Source organism: Marmota monax, unplaced genomic scaffold (assembly GCF_021218885.2).
Source record: "Marmota monax isolate L192 unplaced genomic scaffold, Marmota_monax_Labrador192_F-V1.1 WCK01_AAM20220418_F8-fsc00036, whole genome shotgun sequence".
In the NCBI taxonomy this organism is placed as follows: domain Eukaryota; kingdom Metazoa; phylum Chordata; class Mammalia; order Rodentia; family Sciuridae; genus Marmota; species Marmota monax.
The window spans coordinates 16,059,475-16,081,027 of NW_026694491.1; the positions used below are offsets into that span (position 1 = coordinate 16,059,475).

The window sequence follows — 21,553 nt, forward strand, 5'->3', positions numbered from 1 at the left end:
TCACTTTATAGTTGAATAGGCAAACTACAGTGGGAATCCCAGAAACTGAGAATGGATTTATTAACCTTTCTTTCCAAATGACGATTTTTCCTGTTCACTGGAAAATAAATAAACAAAAAACACTGAGTCCCATTTCATCTTTAACTGTTTCTAAATTTTACTACAGATGATGTTTTCTAGTTTGAGAGGGTTTGAGACTTTTTGTGCATGCACAAATTAGTCAAATCATAGGATTTCAAAGTGTTATATAATCCTGAAGGTCACATAGTCTAATCTCATTTATTTTATATGCATATGGAAGGCCTAGAAATAGTACAAGACTTAACAAAATTTAATAAAAAGGGAAGATGTGAGTTTGAAGTTTGTGTTTTTTAAGGAAAAAAACACAAGAAGTATTTGATTTGAGGACAAAAGTTCCTTCTATCTTGAAACAGTTATCAAAACATCCACAGGGTGCTTTAAATGTTGAGTATTCTGTTTCTGAGAGTCACATGCTGAGCAGGTGGTTTTCAGCTGTGCCTACCAGCCAACAGCTGTGCTAATACTTTCCTACAGGAGGGTTGGGATTAATCGAAGGTAAAAGGCATTTTATTAGATTTCTAGTTCTTGACCTCTTCTACCTAGAAAAATCCATGCCAGAGATTTATATACTGCCTACCTGACAAGATAATGAAGCTAATTACTCAATCTAGAAAAAGGGATAATTATAGGAACATACTTAGGGTCTTCAAATTCTTGTTCATTCTAAAATATTACATGAAAAAAACCTACTGAGATTCAAGGCCTGATCAATAAAAACAATATAAGTGGCTCAGTTATTCTCATCTTTTATGTACATCAAACCCCAGAATCTCCACATCATTGCAGATTTCTTTGTTGTTGTTTGTTTGAGGCAGTACTAGGGATTAAACCCAGGGGCATTGTACAACTGAGCTGTATCTCCAACACTTTTTATTTCTTATTTTGAGACAGGGTCTTGCCAAGTTGCCCAGGCTGGCCTAGAACTTGCAATCTCCTCTCTCAGCCTCCAAGTAGCTGGGATCACAGGCATATATACCACTGCACCCAGCATAGGTTTAGTTTTGAGAATCTTCTGATTATACAAATAATATAATACAAATTATCATGAATTTGATACATTCATTGAAATGAATATGTACTTTATTAATCCCTAAACATAACTGAAAATATATACATATGTAGAAGGTATTGCTTCTTCATTTTCTAGATTCTAGCTAATGCTTGGTATGCAAATGGTTTTAAGAGCCTCTTACAACAATTCTAGAAAGTGGCCAATATGCTAGAATTGCTAATTTAATGCATTTATTTTGCTAATGTCAGAAAAAGTGTGCTGTCAGAATTTGAACATTACATCCCATTGTGAACAAAGTTTCCTTTGTTAGTACTAATAATATGATGCATTAGAATTCCATTTATCACAAGTCCAGATTCTAATTTCTCCACAGGTCACTGAAATGTCAATTAAAATATTAAAGTTTTACTTACCCATCATATTGTACAAGCTTTGTGGGGCAAACTGTCTTGGCATTTTCTGAATTGCTTCCTTGTATACACTCAGGGCTTCCTAATTTAAGAAGAAAAAAAAAAAGAAAGAAAGAGAGAGAGAGATAAATCATCATTAAAATACAGGGATATTCGCTGAAAACAAGATAATAACATTTCTCCAAAGTGAAAACTACCCATTGCTATTTCTAAATGGTTCACTAGAGGAAAGTAATTGAGCTGTCCTTTGGTAGCTTACTACCTTAATTTCACAAATGAAAATGCTCAGCCTAGTGAAGAATGCTATATAAAAATGTAGTTTAACAAGGAATCGAATGTTAGCAATGTTCTTTTAATATAAATTTTCCAGTTCACACGATTAGTCAATAAAAAAGAAAAAAAAGTCCACACTTGGAAGTTATTCATCAGTTATAAAGTTCATAGTTACTCAAATTCAAGCAATCCAGTGGGTTCTAAATAAAATATCAGCAAACAAATAAATCTTATGACTACCGAGACTTGCTCAAATTATTAAATGCAATTAGTTTAAAAGTAGTACCTTTGTTGCTATATTGCAGTCTTTGTGAAAGAGTATCAGGGGCAAGGTAGAGGACAGTTTGAGGAGAGGAAGAAGACAGGGGCATCAGGATCACATGCAGACCTACCTTCTGTGAGCAAGGGAGGATGAGGCTGTTCACCTCCTAACAACACAGTTACATCACTCCTCCACCCATTAAAAGAACATTATAATTTGCTTTTATTTCATAATAGTTTTAAAAAGAACTAAAGAGAAACAGAATTTACATGAAGCCACTTCCTATTTGAAATACAAAAAAAATATGTAACTTATAAAAATTATAACACTGGTTATAGGGAAACAGTTCTGTTAACTGTTTCTGGGATCATAAAATCATCAATGAGCCAATAAGCTTGAGAAACAATGCATGTGATTTTTTTTTCCTCCAACAGTCACAAATATACTAGCATCATTTTTTTCCTGAGAATTTTACAGGAAATGAATGTGCAACAATTTTATTTGCAAAAGTTTTTTCCCAAAGAAATTTGATGACAAAATCCTTCGACTGTGAATACATATTAGTTTCTGAAGGACAGCAGTGGCCCTGTAAGGAGATAATGGATAGGAAACATGGAGCCTGGAACAGAAGAGGGGGCAGGAAAAGGACAGACAGGTTGTGGCCAAACCTCATAGCGTCCTTGCTCGTGATAGAGCTTTCCCAGGTTGTACAGACAGCTGGTAACGGAGCTCTTGTGTGCATGAGGGTCTTTCAGGTTTTCATCTGGGATATCAGAACACTTTAGGAACGTCCGCCGGGCTTCTTCTGTCTTTCCTTGATTCATTAGAATAATGCCCGTGTTTAAGTACGCAGCTGTGGGGGGAAAATTAGAGAAGTGTGAGAAGATCATCTACACTATGGATGAAACAGTTATCTTTGCTTCAGTTTAGCTTCCATGGATTATTTCTTATTAAAAATGATAAATATTTATGGAACAAATACATGGGTTAGATAATGGTAGTGGGAATCATAAGCATCACTAAAAATATACACAAAATAGTCTCTCCCTTCACAGAACTCCAAATATGATTGAGGTTAAAATCTAATTAAATAAATCATAATATTTCTGAAAGTGAAATTGAGAGAAATAAAATTGTTAGAGATTTATCACTAGACTAGCAAGTACTCATGAAAAAGGAGCACCAAGGGTGTTCTCTGTGAAGCTGTAAGTCATAAAGGTAATTTTAACAAATGGGAAAAAAGTATTTAAAACCACAAAAAATTTGAATATTACTTACAAGCCAGGGTGGGCCTGCTCCCAATGGCCAATTTATAATAATGTAGGGCTTCTGCAAATCTGCTGTTCTCCTGTAGAAGTAACCCTCTGTGGGAGGAAAACAGAAATTTGGAGACAGGACTATATTACTATATATAAAACCACAAATTTTTATTTTATATTCCAAAAATAAAAATGGTTAAGAGTGCAATAAAATGCCGACTTGGTATTATAAACAAAATTTAAAGTGAAGGAAATGATTCCTCAGGAGAAAAAAATACTGGATAGGTGTCTGTTGCATTTATGTTCCATTAGAAAGAATTGAATATTTTCAAAAGCCTGAACTTTCCCCTCTCTGGGCATCTAGTTCCCCTGCACTAGAGTTACTGACCACCTGGATTTCTTCTAGGAGCATGCACACTTTCTCATCACTTCGGAGAGAAAACCTGTCTAAGACCAAGATATATATATGGAAACTTGAGATGTCTCCCTCGATAGCTGTTCAGTGGGAAATATTTGTCCATGACTCCCTGAAAGGAAAAAGGTAGTCTAGGTCAACAACAAAAAACAGTGTGAATTTATTCAGGTGCCATGAAGGAATAAAGAATAGAACTGGAGCCTACCTACATTGCTATTTTCTTGCTGTTTGGTCTTAGTCAAATACACTTGAATTTCAGAATACTGTTCACGTTTCAATTCACTATGCTGAAACACATCTTTCTCTGTGAACCCTACGACTCCATAGGCCTCCCTAGGAGGCTCCTTAAATAATAGCCACATGTATTATCCTAGCTATTCCAGAGCTCACCTGCATGACTGAAATGAAAATCAATCATAATCATTTCTATGATAATAAGATGTCAAGGATCTGAACTAAATCCAAAATGCTCTGACAGAAGGGTTTTGGCCTATCCTATCTTCTTGTAATCAGTATGTATCTTATAGTTGGCATATCTACTGGGCCTGCATATTCCTATTATTACTGCAAATTACACATCCAAATTGGCCACTAAGGAGACTTTGAAAGGGTAGTACATGGAGATCTGAGAAAAAAAGAATACTACTGATAAAGAACACCTTTTGTTGAGTATTGCTATGGTCAGGTATAGTTGGAGTTATTCCCTGAAGGGTGCATGCACTGGGAACTTGGTCCTGTGTGTGGCAATGCTGGATGGTGAAAAGACCTTTCAGAGGTAAGCCTAATGGGAGGTGGATGGGTCATGAGGGCAACACTCATGGAATCAGCAATCAGTTCTTGCAAGAACGCACTATTGTAAAAGAGTAAGACTGCCCCCCACCCAGCTCTGGCTTCCTGTCTCACCATCTGATCTCTCCTTCTTATGCACTCCTGAAATTATGATGCTACCGTGATGTGAGGCAGCTAGAGAAGCACCAGCCAGAGCTGGTACCACCCTGTTTGGAATTCAAATATCTAGAAATGTGAAATTTAAAAAAAAAATTAAAAAATTAAAAAAACCTTTTTCTAAGCTAATACAAGCATAAAATACTTAGCTTATTTATTTATTTTAATTTATCTGGTACCAGGGATTAAACCCAAGGGCACTTAATCACTGAGCAAAATCCTCAGCCCTTTTTTATATTTGATCTTGCTGAGTGGCTTAGGGCCTCTCACTAAGTTGCTGAGGCTGGCTTTGAACTCGTCATCCTCCTGCCTCAGCAGCCCCCTCCTCCTCCAGTTCCTAGAATTATATGTGTGTGCCACTGTGCCTGGCCATACTCAGCTTATTTAATGAACATGTTGAGAAAATATTTGAAGAAAATCATTTTCAAATGCAAGAATGTTCATTTGCCTCATCAGCATTAACTTTATTATCTCTAATATTTGCAAAAGGTCATTTGACTAAATCAGAGAATTCTCAAACATGTTAAGATCACTTTCATGTACAGTTCTCTAAAAATTTTGAGCAACAATTAATTTGATCATAAAATGACTATGCTTTGCTATTAGATGCCCATTATAGTTTCTGAGAAGAAAAGGCAAAGCTTCCTCTAGTACTCTGATGTTCACAAAAACAGTTGTTTTAAAGGTGAGTAAAATTGAAAAAGAAACACATTTTTCAGAAATGGATACAATTCTTCATAATAACAATCATATGAACATAATGCTTTTCAGTTAACGAAGCTAATATCTGTAATTTTGTCTTTATTACTTCCTTTCAAATTTAGATAAAAAAGCTCTTCTCTTTGATAGAAGGCTAATAGCACCAGAGAAGAAATACCATCCAAATATTTTATTCTATTTTTTCTAGTTTTCCTTATGAATAAAGTCTATCAATGAGCTCCTAATTGTTCAATAACTTCAATATACTTCCCCATTACAACTTCCTTACTTTTAAACCTACAAAAAGGTTCACGAGACTCTTAGAGGGAAAGAAAATGTTCTACAATGTTTATTCATTCATCTTATTCCTCTACTGCTTATTACTGTTCTTCTCTTTAAAGTCAGATTTCCTTTAAGTGTGTTCTGTGGTGCATATATTTAATATGTCAAATCCCATTTAACCCTTTGATCCATTTTAGGCTCTATTTCCAGATTTCCTACTGAAATCTCCCATCAAATTTTTACTGATAATCGAACCCCCAAAACAGTGGATTGATCAGAGTTGCCCACTCAAAGAGACTGCTGAATACATACATCTTCCATCCTAAATTCTATTTCCTTAGTTTTAGAAGACTACAGTCTCCCATGGTCTGTTCCATTTTTTTTTTTTATCCCATCCTGTGCAGAATGAGGAAGAAAGTGCCACTTCACTCTTCCACTCCTTGAAAGCGTTTCAAAGAATTTTCTCCATCTCTTCTCTAGAAAATAGTCTCTGCATGAAATTATGCGCAACTGTGGCTCATCTATGTGCTGACTATTCCCCATGCTGAAGTAATGGACTCTCCCTGACATCCAGATCTGTTTGCAACAGTTGACTGAGCCAAGGCAATCTAGGGGCTCACTGGAATTTCAAAGTCAACACATTCAAAAATTGAACAGTGTCTATGGCTCAAAAATAAATAACGAAATAGATAAAAGAAAGAAAAAGAAAAGATCTTCTCAGTAATTAACACCATCATTTACTTCAGTGGCTTTAATCAGAAACCTGATTATCAATCTTGCTCCTTACTTATTTGAACAATTACGTGTTTTGCAAAATCTCTGAAGCCCACTGATACTTGTTTTTTCTAAGGCTCTTCACTCTGTCCCTCAAGGTTCATCTTTATGGCTTTGTCAGGGCCCTTTACCTTTTCTGCCACCTGAATAACTGCAATAGTCCACTAATTAGTCTCTACATAATTCCATTTCTAAAGGGCAAATATGCTGTTAGGCTAGACAGACTGAACATGAAAGGAATGGGCACAGATCTCTAACAATGTGCCTAAAGCCCATAAACCTCTAAATGTATTTAGCCCCGTGGGATGCTCAGTGCTGATATATTATATTCTATCACTTTCCAATTCATAAAAGATACACAGGAGGAAGTAATAAATAGTATGATAACCACACCTGGAGAATCCTTGTCATGCCTGACTTGTTCTTGGGAGAACCCTAGTCATATGCTAGTTTCCAAGTTTCCAGGATTACATAAAATGGGGTGCTTTGAAGTAGAGAGTATCTACCTATATAATCTGAATAAAGTTATCAATGAACTGAGACCAAGGTAGAAGGCTATGATGGCTGGTTTCTCATGGGTAAGGATTGATTGGTATGGATGCCACAAATGTGAACAAGAAAGAGATGTGGTCACTATGGACACACAATTTCCTGGGGAAGAGGAATTTCCTAGTGTGGAAAACTGCTACAGTAAAGGACAGTGAACCAAGTTTGCTCCATCCCAGGAAAAGACAGGGGAAGGTTCACATAGCCCAAGTGACTTTGACAGAGGCTGTGTGACAGCATTAAGAGTGTTGTCATCAGTCCAACATCACAGGGATGCAATAGAGGTTCAAGGAATTAACTAACTCTAGCTGTTATGGTTAAGAAGAAGAAAGCCAGAACTAGAACTGCTCCTGATACTAAATCCCATGCCCTATCTAGAGGAAAAGACTAAAATAATACATTCTAGATATATATGCACTAACTTAGGCTTCCTTTTGCTCTATAACTCTCAAATTTTGTATAACAATATCTTGTTTTAATACACTGAAAAGGAATCAAGTGTCATGTTGGCAGTTCATGATGAATTTGGGTCAATCCTAGCACTATTTCCACTAGGCTTCTGTTACTGCTATTTCTACATTGATAGAAAATTCTCCTTATTATACTGAAGATACGATACAGAAATAGAAATCCTTTACATTTCAATAATAATAATAATTTAGCAGTTAAACATATTCAATAGTTGTAATATGTCAGGTAGTTTATACATAATAATTTCTTATTCAACAGCAATCTTATAAGAGGCAGGTCATTACTGGCTGATTTCACAGATGATAGATCCTGGGCAAAAAAAAAATTAAATAAGAGGCAAAAGTTCACACATTACTGTTAAGAAGTACATCGAAATCCAAGCCCAACAGTCTGGCTATAATTTAGGACCTGTATTTTAGCTGATTTGTAGCAAAAGATTTTTTTCTATGGCTGGTTAAATTGATGACATAGTTTGTTTGTATGTTGATCGTGACAACAAATTCATCTGGTTTGTTTAGATATTAAAGAAATTTTAATAGACCATCAAGCCAGAACCTGGTTAGAAATAATTTCATCCACATTATGCAAATGGTATATATTAATGTGACATCATAGTGCCCTTTGGGGAAAAATTGGAAAAAAAATCTTCCTGATTTGTTTATAGGTGATAGGATTAATTTATATAACTGTGTATGTAGGAAGATACAGTATATCTGTTTAAAGAAGATTTTATTTCTCACATTTCTCCTCCAGTGATTTGTCTTTCAGAACAGTCACTTAAATGACTGTCAGTAAAAAAGACTAAAATTGGGAAAGAGGAAGAATAAAGGTTTGTCTTTAGTAGAAAAAAAATATCTAAACATATGAGCCACAACTATTCATCTTAACACCTAAATTCTATATTTTCACTTCAAGAAAAATTAACAAAATGTTCTCCCTTAAGTCCTTTTAAATTTTTTTTTTAATTTTGACTGTATGTTCTAGAAATTACCATCATGTGCATACAATTTCTTTTCTCTGAGAAAGCATATCTTTACTTTTGTCATCCTTAACAATCATTTGTCTAAAATATCACTTTTTTAAATAACAATAATCCAGACACTTGATTAATGAAAACCTGTCAAACTCATGTTAACTGTTGGTTAGACAGAGTTAAATGCAAAATTAAATGTATCAGGAATACAACTCTCTAGAAGATTCTAACCATTCAGACAGATTAAAGGGATATATTTATTTAGCACAGTGGTTCTCAACCAAGGATGATTTCTCGCCCCACAGAGTATTTGGTAAATCTAGAGACATTTATTGTCACAACTGAGGATGCCACTGGCATCTCTGGGGTTAAGGACAGGGACACTGTTAAACATCTTACAAGGAACAGAACAGCTGCCCCTATGTGTCCAGATTAAAGCAAAGAATAATCCGGTACAAACTCTTAACAGTACTGAAATTGAGAAAATGTGATTGGCGTTTCATATTAACTAATGGCAATGCATTCCTTTAGAAAATAAGAACTTAATATCCCTGTCAATCACCTATATGTATGATTCAGTGCATGCAGTATATAGAAAGCAATCTAAAGGGTCATATTATTTTTCAATAAAAATCCAACCTATCCTTTTTATTGACTGTTTTTAAGAGAAAGGAAAGGAAAACAAAAAGTGAAATTTTCTGAAAATTGAGAAAGCATTCCCTTTCCTACCTCTGAAAAAACTGTCAGTGCCTTTTTATAATTAAGATATACCTCTGGATAGAACTGTTCCATCATTCCACAATGTGTACATGTGTCAAAACATTCATATGTACAATTACAGTCTTCCCTCAGTGTCTGTGGGGGATTGGTTTCAGGACCCCTCTCAGATGCCCAAATCGGTGAATGCTCAAGTCCCTTACACATGTGAAACTTCCCAACAAAAATTAATTAAAACAAGTTAGAGTCATAATTGAACTTTACATTTATTCAAATTTCAAACTTGCTAATTTAGCTAATGACTTTAAGTGAGATTTTGCATATTTTAACTGAGAAATAGTACTACAAATACATTTCCTGTTTTTTTTCAAAATTTATGCTTAGTTTTAGGCAATATTTATAATAATTAATGTTTAATATCAAATAGAAGTAATAATTAATAGCATGGCACACTCATAAAACACAAATGTAACCATATTTTGTTTGATGAAACATGCGCGAGGCAACATTTTCAAGTGAGTACAGTAGCAATTATTGGAATCAAACTCAAAGTCCTTTTTAGATAGAGACTATAAGGAAAATTAATGAGTTACTACTACTTGAATTAAGTAGTCATTACTTGATTCATGAAATTACTGTAATTTTAGGTTTAAAGGGACACAACAAGAGTTTAGAAATTGTGTACCTAATGTGCATGAGCCACTGTGTTAAGTATTGACAATGTAAAAAGAACCATGACAATCACATAACAAGGTTCTGTCATGAAAAATTGTCCCATGAGATGAAAGTGCCAGTGTCCTAAGTAGCTCCTGGAATTGCCCACAAAGAAGACAAGTATGTCCTCCCTAACCTTTACTGTTGCCTACTGGCTATAAGGTGGAAGTCCTGTATGGAGGACGGAGGAGGATAAGCTAAAATAAGCCCACAAAATCAAGCCCTTCACGAATCTGATCTAGCATCATGGGACTGAATGCCTCTGGACATCTAGTTATAAGACAGAGAATAAAATTACAAATAGTTGAAGTTCCTGTTATTTTCAGTTTCCTATCATCTACCAACCAATCTCTTCCCAACTGACAAAAGTGTCATATACATTGTTTTTCTGTTTTTTTAAATAAAGCCATAAAATACGCAATATCAAATATCGCTCTCAGATAATTTTAAGGAAATTTTCTTTTAATTATATTTAGGTGAATACAAAGTATGAGCTGTCTGGTTTTGAGTGATAGCAGGACTAGGCAACTGCTAAGTATAAAATATGGAATTAAAATATTTAATTAAAATTATATAATTTAAGAGCGTAATGGGTGCATGAAATTGGAACTCTTAAATTAAGCTCTTAGACATCACGGTGGTCAGAGTTATTACTCTTTGCCGAAAGGAGTAATGACATTAATGGTATTTTAAAAAAATATTTATTAATCCTCTTGATGTTCGAATACTAGAAAGATGGAAACTCACAGGAATTATCAAGTAAAAGAGAAATAACAAGGATTTTCATCTTAAGAAAAAAAGATTCAGTGAGATATAAGTCATTAAATCTGAGCTCCAAGGGACATATCAAAGACAAAGCTGTGCTTTCTGGTCCTGCAAAGACTTATGTGGCCTTCCAGTCATCTCAAGATAATGGACTTTTTGTGGGCCAGGCAAAAGGATTCTCCTTACACTTATTTCTCAAATCAACTGCTCTTTTTCACCCTTTCTTTTACTTAATTGAACAACTCTGAAGATGGTAAAAATGACATCTTTACAAAGACTATTAATGGGGAGAAAAACACTAAAATATGAAGTAAATATAAATGACTTTTAAGTTAAAACAAATAACTTCCACTTATTGGAATAATACTAACTATGTTTCCTACAGAAAGCATTTAATTGGAAACTTGCATTAAACTACTGTAAAGTTATGGAACATGATGGTGTATTCTCAATAGGGCATTTTGAGCAAAATTAAAAGATAAGCTGCTTTTGAAGAGGCTAAATTCCACTGAACAGGTTAATGGGTGTATTGTTCCACTCTGTACTTTTATTGCATGAAGAACAGTAGGGAGATGGGAGAAAAAATTCACCATGTCACATGAACTAGACAGAAGAGGACACATGAGTCTATTACAGAGCTCCCCAAAGCTGAAGCCTCTTTCAAAGTGTGTCACTTCTAAGTGTCAAAAAACTGCCAAGGAGGTTTCAGAAAATACATTTAAGCCTCCCCTCTGCTATCTTTCTCTTGACACAGACCTGTTTATTTGTTCAAAATTGGATTTTGTTTAGACTTTGACAACTAAATAAAGTAGAATGATGCCACCCTATTTCATAAAGAAGTTATATTTTTATTCCAACCTGTCAAATACAAAGCATTAGACATCCAATCAAAATTAATATGTTTCAAATACAATTAATATTACAGGAAAAAAAAAGAACAAGTCAAAGCTTTTAAAATGCATTTTTAGCAGGTTTTTTCCTTATGGCCTAAAGAAGACAAATATATCTTGCTACAGCATGTCTTAAAAAATATATGACGTCTCTTACGGAAATCAATAAATGTAATTCATCACATCAATAGACTTAAAGATAAGAACCATATGATCATCTCAATAGACACAGAAAAAGCATTCAACAAAATAAAACACGATTTCATGTTCAAAACACTAGAAAAACTAGGGATAACAGGAACATATCTCAACATCATAAAGGCTCTCAATGCTTAAGTCCCAGGTCAACATCATTCTAAATGGAGAAAAATTGAAAGCAATCCCTCTAAAAACTGGAACAAGACAGGGATGCCCTCTTTCCTCACATCTATTTAACATAGTTCTTGAAACACTGGCCACAGCAATTAGACGAAAGAGATCAAAGGGATACAGATTGGAAGAAAAGAACTCAAATTAGCACTATTTACTGACAATATGATTCTATACCTAGAAGACCCAAAAAATTCCACCGAAAAACTTCTAGAACTACTAAATAAATTCAGCAAAGTAGCAGGATACAAAATCAACACCCATAAAACAAAGGCATTTCTGTATATCAGTGACAAATCCTCTGAAAGAGAAACATGGAAAACTATCCCATTTACAATAGTCTCAAAAAAAAAAAAAACTGGGAAATCAACTTAATGAAAGAGGTGAAAGACCTCTACAACAAAAATTACAGAATGCTAAAGAAAGAACTTAAAGAAGATCTTAGAAGATGAAAATATCTACCTTGTTCTTAAATTGGCAGAATTAATATTGTCAAAGTGACCATACTACCAAAAGCACTATGCAGATTTAATGCAATTCCAATCAAAATTCCAATGACATTCCCAAATAATTACAGTTATCTTATATTAGACAAAGGTGCCAAAAACATACATTGGAGAAAAAAAATAGCCTCTTCAACAAATGGTGCTGGAGAACCAGAAATCCATATGCAACAAAAATAAATTAAAACCCCGTCTCTCATCATGCACAAAACTCAACTCAAGGTGAATCAAGGACCTAGGAATCAAATAGAGACCCTGTGCCTAATAGAAGAAAAAGTAGTCCCCAATCTCCATCATATCCAATTAGGCCCTTACTTCCTTAATAAGACTCCTGTAGTGCAAGAATTAAAATCAAGAATTAATAAATGGGATGGATTCAAACTAAAAAGGTTTTTCTTAGAAAAAAACAAACAAACAAAAAAACAATTAGTGTGGTGAAAAGAGAGCCTACAGAATGGGAGCAAATTTTTTCCACTTGAACATCAGATAGAGCACTAATCTCTAGAATATATAAAGAACTCAATAAGCCAATCCATAAATGGGCCAAGGACCTGAATAGACTCTTCTCAGAAGGTGATATACAATCAGTCAACAAATATATGAAAAAATGTTCAACATCTCTAGCTATTAGAGAAATGCAAACAAAACTACTCTAAGATTTCATCTCACTTTAGTCAGAATGACTGCTATTATGAAGACAAACAACAATAAGTGTTGGCAAGGATGTGGGGGAAAAGGCCAACTCATACATTGCTGGTGGAACTGCAAATTGGTGCAGCCAATATAGAAAATAGCATGGAGATTTCTTGGAAAACTAGGAATTGAACCACCATTTGACCCAGCTATCTCACTCTTTGGTCTATTCCCAAAGGACTTAAAAACAGCATACTACAGGGACACAGCCACATCAATGTTTATTGCAGAACAATTCACAATAGCTAAACTGTGGAGCCAACCTAGATACCATTCAGTAGATGAATGGATTAAAAAAAATGTGGCATATATATATATATATATATACAATGGAATATTACTCAGCAATAAAAGAGAATAAAATCATGGCATTTGCAGGTAAATGGATAGAGTTAGAGAAGATAATGCTAAGTGAAGTTAGCCAATCCCCCCAAAACAAATGGCATATGTTTTCTCTGATATAAAGTGACTGATTCATAGTGGGGTAGGGAGAGGGAGCATGGGAGGAATACATGAACTCTAGATAGGGGAAAGGGGGGGAGGGAAAAGGAGGCTGGCAAGGGGTATAAAAAGATGATGGAATGAGATGGACATCATTTCCCTAAGTACATATAAGAAGACATGAATGGTGTGAATATACTTATACAACCAGAGATACGAAAAACTGTGCTCTATATGTGTAATATGAATTGTAATGCATTCTGCTGTCATATATAATAAAAAATTAAAAAAATACAAAGTCTCAATTAAATGGAACATTTACTACAAGTGACTTCTCCTGAGGTAAATTTTGGTGGAAGACATATAAATAAGCCTTTATCTTCTCTAACAGTATATTTCTACTCAGATTATGAACAAGATTCTTAACAATTGCTACCTTTATAATTCTCATGATAAACCCATACAGGTATCATGCTCATTTTCAAAATAGAAGCCCAAAGATCAGAAAGCAAGTTAAACAAATTCATATAGCTAATTACTGCTGGATGGAGGATTTACAGAACTACAATGCATATTAATATATGCATAATTTTGTACCTGTCTTCCAAATACATTAAGGCTATATTTTCCCCTACATGTCAAAAATAATAATAGGTGTGAATATATTTCCCTAGTTAAAAAAAAAAAAACAGTACTCCATAGAAAGCTAGAAAGAGAATATTGAGTATCTTCATGATAGTAACTTTTCCATATTGATTTTTTCCATCCTTACAATTAGCAATAGAAATACTACTCTAACTCTAATATGAGAGAAAGAAGTTAACTTGCCCATGCTAACACAGCCAATAAGGCTCAAGGTTAAATTAAAGTTCAGCTATCAGGCTTCAAAGCAAACTGGTTTTTCATTATTCCTTACTGGTTCATTGGAAATACATTCCTGGACACAGTGCAAGTATTTATAATTGCCTTCATTCTCTGGTTCATATGTTCAATGCTTCTCCATTATTTGTATTAACAAATTTCTCTTTCCTTATTTATACTTGCTCTTCACAATAGATGAATATTTTTTTATTTGCTTCAAATGTGGAAAAACTGCATCCTTCAAAGTCAATCAACTTCTATTTTTACTCCCCAAAATCTATTATAACCAATATACTCATAAAGAATTTTTGTTGGGTGACTATTGTACACCAGACTATTTATTTTCATGGAAATATTTGCTAGTGAATCTAGGCATATCTCCACGAAGACAAAGCCAGGGAGTATTTAGAAAGAGAATAAAATAAACACCTAACAAACTTTTCCACTTTTAGATTTATTTCCTTTCTGGGCATATTTTATTTAGTCCTTTTATAATAATGCAAATATAACCCAATTTAACAGATGAGGAATAAGGATTAGGCAATTTGCCAAAGGTCAATCACAGGACCAATAAATGGATGACTTGAACCCAAGTCTGTATAATGCCAAAGTCCATAATCTGAGGTATTCCACTAAATTGCCTCCAAGGCATAATGGTGCCAGAAAATCCAATTTTTATAAAAGAAAACTTTTCCCTCTTCCCCATTCCTCTCTTCCCCATGAAAACAAATACTATTCTGGTAAACCTATATATATTTTCTGGGATCACAGTCAAATTTCTTTCAAATATTTTCATTGTCCTCTAGGAAAATTCTGAGTTCAAAAACAAACAATGTGAAGAACTGAAAAGCATCTAACGTGGATTTAAAGCACCAACCACCAATGACTTAATTTAAATTTCATAGAGATCTGTGACTTACTTCCTTGCTACTTAAGGGGCTATGCAATATGGATGTCTCATCATTATGCGATATCTTGAAGGAAAAACACTTTTATCAGTTAGATGGTATACAATCATGGAAAAAAGAACCCCTCAAGCAGAGGCCAAAGCCTGGCCTGCTCAGTAGAACTCAATGTGATTAGTTTGTTGGTTTGTTTATTCAGTCATTCAAAATATACTTTAAAATTGCCATTATGGATAATTAACGACTAGCAAAACAGATAAATTATCCTAAAAGCCATCATGATACTGGGTCAAGAATTCTTTGGTATAGTATAATACTGTGGAAGCCCATAGCAAGATGTTTTAAAGGAGTTTGTTCAGGCAGGGCGGAAAAAAAAAAAAAAAAATCCTAACGTTTGTGAATTCCCCAGGAATCAACACTCTGAAAAAAAATATTACAAAAGAAAGGCAAGCTTCAGGGCATGATTCCATCACAGATATGGTTGTAATTTGGGTTAGAGATATCCCTATGGGCGCACCGTGATTTAGTGCAATGTACTCACTTTAAACATAAATGTTCAACAAAGTGGGTGTTTTCTTTGTCCCTTAACAGCAGTGCTCTAACAAAAGTCTGCAGTTGAAGCAATAAATTATAAAAGGGGAAAAGGTATCATGTATCTCACAGACCAGCAGGAATAGGTGTTAGGTCATGCAAGCAGTTTCTAACTTAAGAACAAGCAAGATGAGTTCCAAAAATGAAAGTTTGAGTCTCTCTCTCTTTGCTTGGAACAGATTTCTCAACCTACAAACTGTTCACTCACTCACTTCTCCTGAGGTATTTAAAGAACAGAAGGAAAACACCACTTATAAAATTGTTTCTAAAACTGTACTTTCTTGTTTAATTTTGATGCAAGGAGGATGTTCCTTCACTCAGATTAGAGGGTAAAGAGAGCAAGGATCAATCCAGGACCACAGTCATCACTTCCTGGCATCCATCCTGGCAGTGGAAGCAGAGGACAAAATGGTAGCTATTGTGGGAAATAATAAAAGAGCCAAAGGCTGGCACATAAGGTACCAAATAGAGAAAACTATTTTTAATCTTTTTTTCTCCTTACTGTTCATTCTAACTCATTTTTTAATGAGGCACTGGCCTTGCCCCAGAGAAAATTCTCAGCCACGAGGATAACCCTTCACTTAAAAAAAAAAAAAAAAAAAAACAGGGCCTAAGGATTGGCCAACTTGCTTGTCTTTCTAAAGCCATCAGTTGTTGCTTTTGATTGAAGTTGTACTCTCTGAAGTTTAAGGACACTTTGCAATACTAGGCTGGCAGCCCCTGTTACAGCTGGTATTTGAAATTTTAAATATTTTTCCAATAAATGTTACCTATAATAGACAAATGTACAGGGAACACACACAAATAAGTACTCATTTTTAAAATGGCCCTTTATAGAATATAAATAGAATTAAAGGCCAGTCTCCCTCTAGGCCTCAGGACAACCTGATTTATTTCCTTAGGATGTAATTTCTATTGTCTAAGAAAGTGCCTGCCTGCCACCTCTGAGTCTGATGAGAAGATGTGGGTATAACAACCAGGCCAGAACTGGTTCTCCTTCTTCAGATAGTAAAAAAAAACAAACCTAAGGAAATGTCCACCAACTATTAGAATGGTTAGATGGGATAACTTCCAAACCCCAGGTCATGTGACACCCTGGGCTAATCAACTCTAACAAGAGGAGACCCTGAGGGCAAAATGAAATGAGAAAGTACTATGATTAAAAGATAAGAAGGAATGTGTAAAGCAGGGGAGGTGGGAAGGACATCTTTAGGTGATGTTCCATTCTGCAGAGGAAAGAGAGAGAAAGGAAGAAGAAGAAAGTGGAAAGAAAATTTTCTAAAACAATTCCTGGTATACCCTTCGTACATGAGCTGTTCAAGGAAAATGAATACACCTAATTCATGAGTAGTGTGCATAAATATGCATGCGCTGACTGAGCACATATATATATGCTAAGCAGTATTCTATGCACTTTAGTTATATAAAAAAACAATGCTTTTATGGATCTTATGTTTTTCCTAGTTTTGTGGTTTGTATATGTATGTGTGAGGGCATATGGTGCAGGGATTGAAGTCAGGACCTCTCACATATTAAGCATGTACTCTACTACTGAGCTTCATTCCTATCCCTGAACATCATCAATATACAAGATGAACTATAAATATATATTTACTAAAAATAAATAAATAAATAAATATTTACTTTTAATATCATTATTTATAGTTTCAGATAGTAAATTTTATAATTCATAGAAAGTGATAAATATTTTTAAAAACGAAGAAAGGACAACTGGAGTGTTTGAATAGCAGAGAGGTTGCAATAAATAGAGTTCACTTCAAATCCCAAACCAACATAATAGTGAATGGGAGAAAACTGAAAGCATGTCCTCTAAATCAGGAATAGGACAAGGATGTCCATATCACCACTCCTATTTTATGTAGTATTTGAAATTTTAGCCAAAGCACTTAAGCAAGAGAAAGAAATAAAACACAAATAGGAAAGGAAGAAATCAAATTATCACTATTTGCAGATGATATAATCCTACAATTAGAAAGGTCCAAAAAGTTACATACACCAGAAGACATCTTGAGCTAATAAACAAATTCAGCAAAGTAGCAGGATATAAAGTGAGTATACAAAAATCTGTGGCTTTCCAATTCACTAATAATCTTATTTTCTTTTTTCCATTTCATTCCACTCCAGTTAGAATGGCAGCCATCATGAATATAAATAGCCAGGGGCTGGGGTTATGGCTCAGCGGTAGGGCGCTTGCCCTGCACATGTGAGGCACTGGGTTCGATCCTCAGCACTTCATAAAAATAAACAGACATTGTGTCCATCTTAAAAAAAAATCTTAAAAAAAAAAGAATACAGATAGCCAGGCATGGTGCCCCATACCTTTAATTCCAGCAACTCAGGAGCATTGAGGCAGGAAGTTTCCAAGTTCGAGGCCAGCCTTGACAACATAGTGGAAACCATCTTAAAATAAAATAAAAATGGTTCAGGATGTAATTCAGTGGTAGAGCATCCATGGATTCAATTCCCAGGACAACCACCAAAACAAAACCAAAACAAAACAAATAATAAATGCTGGAGAGGATGGAAGGAAAAAGGAACACTTATATACTGTTGTTAGAATAGTAAATAAGTACAATCACTATGGAAATCAGTATGTATATTGCTTAAAAGACTAGGAATGGAACCATGATATGACCCCACTATACTACTCCTAGGTCCTAAACAATTAAAGTTAGTATATACTATAGTGATACATGTACACCCATGTTACAGCAATACAACTGACCACAGCCAAAATTATGGAACCAGCATGGTGTCTATCAGTAGATAAATGAATAAAGAAAATGTCTTATACATACATACTGGAGTTTTCTTCAGCCATAAAGAAGAATAAAATTATGCCATTAGTAAGAAAATGGAAGGGACTTGAGAGCATCATGTTAAGCAAAATAAGCCAAACTCAGAAAGTCAACAGATGAATGGATAAAGAAAATGTGGTATATATACACAATGGAATATTATGATAAAGAAAATGTGGTATATATACACAATGGAATATTACTCAGCCATAAAGAAGAATGGAATTATAGCATTTGCTGATAAATGGATGGAACTGGAGACTATTGTGCTAAATGAAATAAGCCAGTCCCAGAGAACCAAATGTTCTTTCTTATATATGAATGGTAAGGCCTTTCACACAATAAGGGAATAGGGTGAGGTGGAGAACGACCAGTGTAAGTCCACATCACATACAACCACAAGAATGGGGTCCTAATTAGAATAAATCATACTCCCAAAAAGGAAAAAAAGGAAGTCAAGGGTCGTATGTTTTAAGTGGAAGCTGGAGAGGAGAAAGGGCAGTGGACGGGGTGAGAGGCTCATGAAACTTGAAGGCAGACCTGTAGAGTAGATGAAGGGGACCAGGCAGAGGGAGGAGGGAAGGCAACCTCACTGGTTATCAAAAGTTACTAAACTGCGTTGTTATATTGTGTGCATGTAGGAGAATGTAACAGCAAATGGCATTATTATGTAGAATGATAATCTACCAATAAGAAATATATAAAAATAAATAAATGTGTTGGTTTGGAGAACTTATCTGAATAAAGGGAATGTTGAAGTAAATAACTGAAAGAAATGAGTGATTTGAGATATAATTCAGCCATGGAAATAATGTATTATTTTGCATAAATAATATATAAGTTAACAATAAGCAACAGTCATCATATTAATTTTTGAAATTCACTATCTCTAAATATCCAAATGTTCTCAGACTTCAATTATATTTTAAGCAAGTTTCCATCATACAGCAAAAAACCATAGTTAGGTTCTCTATTACAGAGAAAATAAATTAAGGGGAAGACAATATTACTATAATTCCTGGTGTGTCTAGAAAATAATTCTTAAGTCACAGTAATTGGAAATCTGCAGAGTACTGATTGGAACTACACAAATAAGAAATTTACATCTGTTCATTTTTCTTCAGTAGCAGAGAAAGAAAGACTTTTTTTATATACTGCAAAACCTCCTTCTGAGAAAATTGAAATTAATTTACTTGAAATTCTGCTGCACATCAGCCTGCTCTTTCCACACAAACATAATTTTAGGAGTAACAACAACAAAAAAAGCTTCTGGCCATTTAAGCAACTTTCACTCCGTTTTAAAGTTAAATCAAACAGGAAGCATTAAAGCAGGATGTGATTATGAACTTCTTTATAAACCTCTTTATGGGCTTGCTAATACACGTCCTCAATTTTTACCTACAGTGTTCTGGATGAAAATGACTGTAAAATTAAAGGCCTTTTAATGAGATTTCAGGGAAAAAAATATGCCTTTCATCGCTGTTTCCAACAAGGAAAGTAGTTTAACTCAGTCTACACAGCTAACATTGAAAGAATATTTCTATCGAGAACACCATGACCTACATAGTGCCATTGTGCAACTCCATTTGTAAGAGGAAACCTATAGTACAAATGAGCCCAGGAATGACTCAGGTTCCTTCCTTCTCTTGCCAGGCTTGAATTTTTAAAAGGATTGTGATGTCCCCCGTTTTCCTTTGGGGTTGGCTGGGAGAGCCCAGGCTTAACAATTCGGCAGGCAATCCTAGACACCAATGCTGCGATGCATAGTTTCCAGTGCTATGAAATGAACAAGGGTGCAATAAGTTGTTTGATCAGTTCCATTCAAAAGCGTTTGGCTGAGCACAAAAGAAGTGCCAAGGACTTCACTATGTGCTAGAAAGAAAAACATAAATAATTTACGTCCCCAGCTGTCAACCAGCCTCTAGCGTGGATGTCAGTTCTTTGGTCATTTTGTCCATGTATTTCATAAGATTAATACCTTCTCTGGTACATCCTTTTGCTTTGTGATCACAAAATGCTGTTCTGTGAATATTATATGCAGGAGAAGCGAAAATTTCCATGGGATTGATGCCACGTTTTTTTCCCTATGTGGCAATAAAAAAAAAAAAAAACACATAGCAATACTTAACTTTTCTAGTACCTGATCTCTCCCTCATTTTCTTCCCTCTTACTGTGCTCTCTAACAGCTCCAATAACATCACACACATGGGAACATGTGTGTCACACAGAGTTCTTTATCCTTCTCCTTCTCCTTTATACTTACATTTTTTCTACCTAAGCTCTTTAAATATTGGTAATCTTCAGGGTTCCACCCATGATCCTTCTTTCATCCATCTTTATATCACACACACACACACACACACACACACACACAGAGTCAGTTTTAGTGTTTATAATTATGTAATTATGCCACAAAATATCTATACCCTCTGTTTCCAAAACCTCGCATGAGCTATAGAAACACATTCTAGTCGCCTAGATAAATGAGAGGCATCTCAGTTCTATGTAACCCAAACTGAACAATTTTCCTCCCAAACAACCATATTCACTTATCTTTCTAGTGTAACCCCCCTTTTTTCCTTCTTTTTCTGTAGGCTAAGACTCTTGGCCTATCTTCTGACAAAACCAGAGCATTTCACTTAGAAAAGATGTCATTTTATTACGTACACTGTGTTTTAAAATCCAGACTTTAAGCTACTTGAGAGCAAGAAGTACATCTTCTCTTTGTCTGTTTTTCCCTTCTAATTTATTGTTTTGTATTGTTTTGCAGTACTGGGATTGAACCTAAGGCCTTACATGTGGTAGGCAGGTGGCTCTATCATGAAGCTACATCCTCGGCCCCCTAACATTTTTTCTTTTTTAATTTTGAGACAGGATCTTGCT

At 34.8% G+C, this 21,553-nt stretch overlaps 1 protein-coding gene across 1 annotated transcript in view; it reads right to left on the reverse strand.

Moving 5' to 3' along the window:
- Nucleotides 1–21,553, reverse strand: part of Tmtc2 (transmembrane O-mannosyltransferase targeting cadherins 2) — a 227,531-nt gene that overhangs the window by 129,468 nt on the left and 76,510 nt on the right. Inside the window, exons 4-6 of the mRNA XM_058571325.1 lie at nt 3,317–3,402; nt 2,707–2,891; nt 1,507–1,585 (exon numbers count right to left, since the gene is read on the reverse strand). Coding sequence (XP_058427308.1) covers nt 1,507–1,585; nt 2,707–2,891; nt 3,317–3,402 — 350 coding nt within the window. The remainder of the gene's footprint in view (nt 1–1,506; nt 1,586–2,706; nt 2,892–3,316; nt 3,403–21,553) is intronic.